This window comes from Rhinopithecus bieti, unplaced genomic scaffold (genome assembly GCF_001698545.2).
Source record: "Rhinopithecus bieti isolate Rb0 unplaced genomic scaffold, ASM169854v2 scaffold_5497, whole genome shotgun sequence".
Classification (NCBI taxonomy): Eukaryota; Metazoa; Chordata; class Mammalia; order Primates; family Cercopithecidae; genus Rhinopithecus; species Rhinopithecus bieti.
The window spans coordinates 1,072,660-1,081,383 of NW_016805006.1; the positions used below are offsets into that span (position 1 = coordinate 1,072,660).

The 8,724-nt window shown below is 41.8% G+C and overlaps 1 protein-coding gene across 1 annotated transcript in view; it reads right to left on the bottom strand.

Moving 5' to 3' along the window:
* BCAS3 (BCAS3 microtubule associated cell migration factor) overlaps positions 1-8,724 on the bottom strand; it is a 749,063-nt gene that overhangs the window by 511,298 nt on the left and 229,041 nt on the right. Inside the window, exon 11 of the mRNA XM_017870817.1 lies at positions 3,599-3,682. Within this exon, the coding sequence (XP_017726306.1) occupies positions 3,599-3,682 (84 nt within the window). The remainder of the gene's footprint in view (positions 1-3,598; positions 3,683-8,724) is intronic.

Genomic DNA, 8,724 nt, shown 5'->3' on the forward strand with positions numbered 1-8,724 from the left:
TTTCTTTTGTTTGTTTGTTTTTGTTTTGTTTTTTGTTTTTGAGACGGAGTCTGGCTCTGTCGCCCAGGCTGGAGTGCAGTGGCCGGATCTCAGCTCACTGCAAGCTCCGCCTCCCGGGCTTACGCCATTCTCCTGCCTCAGCCTCTGGAGTAGCTGGGACTACAGGCGCCCGCCATGTTGCCCGGCTAGTTTTTTTGTATTTTTTTAGTAGAGTCGGGGTTTCAACGTGTTAGCCAGGATGGTCTCGATCTCCTGACCTCCTGATCCGCCCATCTCGGCCTCCCAAAGTGCTGGGATTACAGGCTTGAGCCACTGCGCCCGGCCTCCCTCTTCCCTTTTGTCACCACATGTGTAGGCAACATGGTACCAGCCAGATAGAGACTCCATTTGCATAATAAAATATGGTGGGATAGCCAGCCTCTACACGTTATGTAAATGGCACACCTGGTCCAACCAATCCACTACACCCTATGTAAATCAAACACCACCTCCTCAAGCTCATCTATAAAACCAGTCACATCTCACCCCAATCCCAGAAACCTGCTTGGGCCCCCTCCCTCTACAGGAGGAAGCTCTCTTCTTTATTTCGCCTGTTAAACTTCTGCTCTTAAACTCACTCCTTGTGTGTCCGCATCTTCAATTTCCTTGGCATGAGACAACAAACCTTGGGTATTACCCCAGACAAATGACACCGCTTCACAAGGACTCAAGTCATCATAAATGAGAACCAGCAGAAACAACACACAACAAAAATGGACCCAAAAGGGAACCAGACATTAGAGTTATCAGAAACAGACTTCAATATGACCAGGCTTACTGTGTTTAAACAAGTTTGATAATTTGAGAAAATTTAAAAATCCAAAGAACCAGAAACTATCTCTATTTATTAAGATATTATCAATGAATATATGTTCAATTTTATCAAATACTTTTTGTTCATCAATTGTGATAAGTATATAATTTTCTCCTGTTAAATGTGCAAATTATGTTCATTGATCTTGAGTGATAAACCAGCCTTATATTGTGGATTATCTCAAATGGATTGTGATACAATATATAGCATTCTATATATTGAAGAATTGTGTCCTATATATTCTTATCCCAAGTGGGTTGTAACACAGCATATATTGTGTCCTATATATTATACTATAATTATGTCCATATATTCTTATCCCAAATGGACTGTGATACAATATATATGGTATCCTATATAATGTTTTTCTGCAAATATTTGATTTAGGATTTTTCACATCTATGTAGTGTTCTTGTATTATAATGCTCTTCTAAAGTTTTAGTATTAAGGTGATCTGGCTTCATCAAACCAGATTAGGCATAACCTGACTTTGCTTATTCTCTGGAAGAGTCTTTGTAATATTGCCATTGTTTATTCTTAAATATTAAAAAGAATTCTCTTGAGAAGGTTTCTAGGTCTGGAGACGTCCTTGTGAATTTTTTTAAAGTAACCCTTATATTCTCCCAAACAGAAAAGTAAAAAGATTGCAGTGGCGCAATCATGGCTCACTGTAGCCTCGGCCTCCAATGCTCAAGCAATCTTCCCACCTTAGCCTCTGGAGTAGCTGGGACAACAGGCATGCACCACCAATTTTTAAATCTTTTTGTAGAGAGAGGATCTCACTATGTTGCCTAAACTGGTTTTAAATTTCTGAGCTCATGCGATCCTCCCACCTCAGCCTCCCAAAATGCTGGGATTATAGGCATGAGGCACAGCATCCAGCCCTAAGGTGTCATATTAAACATAATTTCTTAGTCTTAAATGTGGAAGACATGAGTATAAGCCTCACAGTTCCCAATATTGAGGTATGAGAAAATGGGGAGTTTGCACTGTTTTTTTTTTATTTGTTTTGTTTTGTTTTTTGAGACAGAGTCTCACTGCGTCGCCCAGGCTGGAGAACAGTGGCACAATCTCGGCTCCCTGAAACCTCTGCCTTCTGGGTTCAAGCAATTCTCCTGCTTCAGCCTCCCAAGTAGCTGAGACTACAGGCACCGCCACCATGCCCAGCTAGGATTCGTATTTTTAGTAGAGATGGGGTTTCACTATGTTGGCCAGGCTGATCTTGAACTCCTGACCTCATGATCCGCCCGCCTCAGCCTCCCAAAGTGCTGGGATTACGGGCAAGAGCCACCGCACCCAGCCCTGCACTTATTTTTAAAACATCTTAAGTCCAGCCTCACTTACTCCAGCATGTCCACAGCAAAACATGGAATGAAGATCACTTTATTTTTATATAAGCACATAAACACGTAAGAATAGCAAACAGGAGCTGAAAAGTTATCCTCCATTCCATAACTAAAAATTACTGAAAATGATCATAAGCTAAACTATCATGATCCATGTGTATAAGACAGACAAGACTAAAAGGAGTCTAATACTTGAGAAAAAGATCTCATTGTTGTATTTTGTGGATAAATTAGTAGACTAATACTGAAGATGTTTTCTAAACACTCTCTCTCAGCTCTTCATTGAAATAACCATCATAATTTTTGTACACACAGTGGAGAAAAGTGAGCAATCTTTATTAAGATTTCTGCAATTGCTGGGTGCAGTGATGCACACCTGTAACCCCAGCACTTTGGGAGGCTGAGGTGGGTGGATTGTTTGAGCTCAGAAGTTCAAGACTAGCCTGGGTAACATGGCAAAACCCTGTCTCTACAAACTATACGAAAATTTTGCCAGGCGTGGTGGCATGCGCCTGTAGTCCCAGCTAATTGGGAGCTGAGGTGGGTGTTCACTCCAGCCTAAGAAACAGAGCAAGATCCTGCCTTAAGGAAAAAAAAAAAAAAAGATTTCTGAAATGTAAAATTCAGAGTGCTATAGGCATAAAGACCTAATGGTTAATTCTCTTTTGGGTGCAAAATACGTAATGCTTCTCTCGTCAAACCAAGGACCACATACTGAAGCACATCATGTAAGCGTCTGTGATCAAATATGAAGTATTTTTGTTTTGTTTTACATAAAACAGTGTGACCTTTGATTCCCACTCTGTGGTTTGCTTTAAACTGTTGTTCTTTTCTGAATGGTTGTGCTTTCTATTATATGCTGTCATTTAGATTCACTCTGTCATTCCTATTATTAGAATTGTTTTGTTGTATACTTCACAATTCAAAAGGATAGTGGTTACAAGAATACCTTATAATCAGCATAAAGTTTACCAGACATCATCAAAATTAACCCTCACACACATGAAAAAGAGAGCTCACTTGACAAACATGAAGGGGCTGCCCCTTGATATGAAAGAATCTTTGAATGTGACGAGGGACTGACTCAAGTTTTCAGAGGGAATAATATTCTTTTCATGAGAAGAAGACTCTGAAATGTTCAAAGATGCAAAGGGATGTCAGTGTAGGTAGAACAATGCAAATCACAGAGAATCCAGAAGTCACTGTTTAAAACATGGAAAGCTTCTTCCAAATGTGGTATTAATGAGATAATAGTCTTGAAGCTAGCTAACAGGCTTAAAATATTTAAAATTGGATAAGTACAAACACTACAATCATTACAATAGAAAATATAATTCAAGAAAAATCTGAACAATTACTACACATAAGCACAACTCTCCAAGATTTCGGAGGTACTCACTTTAGCAGCACTAATGACTGTGGCAGTATAAGACTGAATGTTGTCTCCACAGGCTCCACCACGGGACTGATGACATCGAATCAACTGAGAAAAAGAGAGAGAGAGAGGCAGAAAGTCATTTCTATTAATCTGTTTAACTCTACAGGCTATTAGGATAGAGCTTATTTACCGTGCACAGTGATGGTGATGGGTGGGAATGTTTGCATGAGTGTATTTCAGACAAACAGCTAAAAGCTCTGCTGAGACACTTTTACCCCTTTTTATAATCTACCGGTGCCACTCAGGCAGTTTCATGCTCAACTACGGATTTCATTACAAGATGAATAGTCTTTAAGAATCCATAAACTCTGAAATGGTAGGAGGTCTGGTGGCCTTTCCACAAATAAATTTTAAAAACCTAATCAAAGGACTTACACATGACTTCCTAACTTAAATATCTGACATGCTAACAAATTAGATGTTTTATCCTGTTAATTCCTCCATAAAGATTATAAAAGAAAATATAAAAAGTAGACAAAAGATTTTGCCATATTTGCATTTTCAATTGTGTCAGTGGAAAAGTGTTACAAATTATGCATAAATCAACTATGACATATATACTAGCTGTCCATATCAGAGAGCTTAAACTTTTACCATTAGGAATGAAAAAGATATATCCTTATTTGTGACTGACGTAAATAAAGCAAACTACCAATTTTCAAAGTGAATCACTACTTTGATATGTATGATTATTTCACATGCTAAGAAATAAACCAGGATAAAACTCTCCACTGGTCGTCTACTTCCTATATTTAGCAAAAAATGTCATTAGCCAGATTTGTATGTTTAACATTTTTAAAAAACAAAATGACAAGGGTAGAGTATTAGAACCGTACCACATTATGAGTCTTTTAAAACCTCTGGAATTCACAAAGAATCTATATCTCACAAAACATAAAATTAAAATGCTTTACATCGTTTAAAACCAGGTCCTCTGATGAAGACTGATATGTAAACCTTTTATTCTTAATTCAAAATTTTCTTCATCACTGACACTGTTATTTTAAACATCCCTGAAAGCAATAGTAATATATTATAATAGAATGGAACACCCTTAAAAGTATGATATGCAAAGTCAAGATTTTTTTTAGGCAATCTCTGTTATGTCACACTGAATGATTGCTTAAGTAGATTTCAAAGAGAAGTAAGGAACTTGCCAAATGATAGGTGATCATCAAATGTGGTTTCACACAGAGTAAGATAAAAAATTTGAAAAGTGATCATTTTAACAAATAAAAAGAATCTCTCTCTTGCTCACTCATTCATCCACAAATACACATTCAAAGAATTATGAAAATTATTCCTCTGCTGCCTCCTGCTGCATGAGCAAGGAAAGAAAGGCTATTACTTATTCCCTACTTCTGGTAATTAAAATACTCAAGGACAAATATGTAAAACTAAACGACAATCTTTTTTTTTTTTTTTTTTTAAGAGACAAGAGTCTCACTCCGTCACCCAGGCTGGAGTACAATGATATGATTTCAGCTCACTGCAAACTCTGCCTCTTGGGTTCAGGCAATTCTCCTGCCTCGGCCTCCCAAGTAGCTGGGATTACAGGCACATGCCACCACGCCTGGATTTTTTTTGTGTGTATTTTTAGTAGAGACAAGGTTTCCCCATGTTGGCCAGGCTGGTCTCAAACTCCTGGCCTCAAGTGATCCACCAGTCTTAGCCTCCCAAAGTGCTAGGATTACAGGTGTGAGCCACTACGCCCAGCCCTACTCTTACCTTTCAAATTCAACTACAACTGAGTCAGCAGTTTTACACAAAAGTAACTAAGTCAGAAATTTTGGTCTACAATTTAGAATCATCAGAAAATTACATTTGTATCTTGGTTCAACAAAATGAAAGATGAGTCAGAGTTTTCTACAGTGCAAAATCCTATCAAATGAACTAATTTCCAGGAAATACTATTAAGCACAAGAAAAAAAGGCAGTGTGCCAAAGAGCATATATACTATGTTATCTTTTGTGAACAAAAGGGATAGAGACTTTGGTCAAAAGCCATTTGATGCTCATCCCCTCCGCTTAGAAGAACCAAAATAGTGCATAGAGAATCACACTTCAAATACATTGTCCCAGGTAAAACACTAGAACTCAACAGAGAACTAACAGGAAACACCAAAAGTGGGTAGGAGAAGGAAGGCAGGTAGCCTGCTTGGCTAGGATGGGCTGGGAGCTGGGAGTGGCTTCCCAACACAAGGCAAGGGTAAGTAGGAGAATTCCAGTAGCCCACATCTCCCGCCATGGAGCCATGCAATCTCAGCCAGGAGAGAGACCCTCAACCCTCCCAAGCCCTGAAACTTAACACAGGGAGCTGCCAGGAGACTCTCAAACAGAACTGCTCCAGGGAGGTAACCTGTACTGGGTCCCATACACTTTCTGATACCTAAGTGGCTATAGCAAGATGACATTTTCTTTTTCTTTTCTTTTCTTTTCTTTTTAAGAGACAGGTCTCACTATTTTGCACAGGCTGCAGTGCAGTGGCTATTCATAGGTGTGATCCCACTGCTGATCAGCATGGGAATTTTGACCTGCTCTATTCCCAACCTGCGCTGGTTCACCTCTCCTTAGGCAATCTGGTGGTCCCCTACTCCTGCGAGGCCATCATATTGATGCTGAACTTAGTGCAGACACCCGATTGGCATAGTGCACTACAGCCCAGAACTCCTGAACTCAAGCAGTCTTCCTACCTCTGCCTCCCAAGTAGCTGGAACTACAGGCACAAGCCACCATGCCCAGCAAGACATCATTTTCAAACCTGGTTTTGGCAGATGGCATGCTGCTCTGGGGCCTAGAAGCACTGGGACTGAGGTGTTAAAAAAAAAAAAAAAAAAAACTCAGGGGTCTGGAGTGGTGGCTCACACCTGTAATCCCAGCACTTTGGGAGGCTGAGGTGGGCGGATCACCACCAGATCAGGAGTTCAAGACCAGCCTGGCCAACATGGTGAAACCCTGTCTCTACTAAAAATAGAAAAATCAGCCAGGCATGGTGGCACACGCCTGTAATCCTAGCTACTCAGGAGGCTGAAGCAGGAGAATTGCTTGAACCCAGGAAGTGGAGGTTTCAGTGAGCTGAGATCACACCACTACACTCCAGCCCGGGCAACAGAGTGAGACTCTGTCTCAGGGGGAAAAAAAAAACTCAGGCTGTCACTGCTGGGACTAAGGTGTGATCTGGGCACATTCCTGCAGTAGGGGCTGAGAATTGAGTAAAGCATTAGCTGTAGCAGTTACCAATGCAGGGAAGCAAGTGCTGCCAGGACAGAGACTGAGACACGAGCAGGCATGAGTTGCCACTAAGACTTGGTTGCAAGCTGGGCAGAGGCTCCTGCAGCCAGGGATGGGGGTGAGACAGGTATATGCCATTGCCACCAGGACTGGGAGGTGAGCCCCACTAGAACGGGGGTATGAAAGAGACACATTTTCCCCACCTACCAGCCTAGCTGTGGCCACTGAGGCCAGACCTACCCTCTCCAGAGGCAGCTTCAGGGCCCCTCCCCCAAGAACTGATCCTAGGACTACCTTGTCCCCACCTACCATGGCTGGTATCTGCTCTCACCATTGGGGAGCCTGAGAACAAGCCCATCCAGCCTAGTTCTGCCCTCAACCCCCAAATACAGAACATATAACCCAGGGTCCTTGGGACTGCCCAACCCAATCCACTTCTTTGGGTACATAAGCATTCCTCCAGGGGGTCTGAGGTTGGGTCTTATCTCCCTGCCACTGCCTCAACAGCTGGCATCTACCTGCAAATTCCAACTACAGGCCTGGAGAATACCTCCCGAACCCCCAGACCACTGCAGCCACCACCAACATCAACACACACCACTAGGAACAAAAAGAATTATCTTGCCACTGCTACTATCATCACCCATGTCATACTGGCTGCCCAGGGAACCAGGAACCAGCCCACCCACATCGTTCACCACTGGCACTACCAGCATCCAAGCAAGCTACCTGGAAGACCAAGAATCAGCTCACTTGTAACCACCAATATAGGTGCCAGTGTACACTACTCTGGGGCACAAGGATAAGCACACTCAGCCCAATGCTGCCACCACTGCATACTGATGACCAGCCGACCTGGTATCCCAGTCTCCAGCAAAACTTCACCACAGCCACCATGAATAATCACACCCTAATTCATTAAGTAAATAATAAATACCCCTAATGATGTATACAGAAAAAAAAAAAACAGACTACATCACTGCACACACCCAGAATCAAGACCAAAGTGTCCTATCCAACCAGTACTATAGTTACATCTTCATTCATAAAAAAAGTCCTCTACAAAAGTAAATGTAAAAATATGAAGTAACTGTTGCACCAGATGTGCAAATATCAATGTAAAGACACAGGAAACATGAAAAATAAAATATGACGCCTCCAAAGAAACACAATAACTCTCCAGCCAGATTCCAATCAAAACAAAACTTATGAGAGCCCATATATAGGACTCAAAATAATAATTTAAAACAATCTTGTGAGATACAAGAGAACTCTGAAAACAATACAGAAAATCAGAAAACAATTCAGAATATAAATGAGAAATTTACCAAAGATATAGATAATTTTTTTTTTTTTTAGACGGAGTCTGGCTATGTCGCCCAGGCTGGAGTGCGGTGGCCGAATCTCAGCTCACTGCAAGCTCCGCCTCCCAGGTTTACGCCATTCTCCTGCCTCCGCCTCCCAAGTAGCTGGGACTACAGGCGCCCGACTCGTCGCCCGGCTAGTTTCTTGTATTCTTTAGTAGAGACGGGGTTTCACCGTATTAGCCAGGATGGTCTCGATCTCCTGACCTTGTGATCCACCCGTCTCGGCCTCCCAAAGTGCTGGGATTACAGGCTTGAGCCACCACACCCGGCCAAGATAGATAATTTTTTAAAAAGTCAAATAGAAATTCTGGCCAGGTACAGTGGCTCATGCCTGTAATCCCAGCACTTGGGGAGGTCGAGGCAGGAAGACTGCTTGAGCCCAGAAGTTCAAGACCAGTTTGGGCAACATGGCAAGACCCTATCTCTACCAAAAAAAAAAAAAAAAAAAAAAAATTACCCGGGGGGGGGGGCAAACACCTGTAGACCCAGA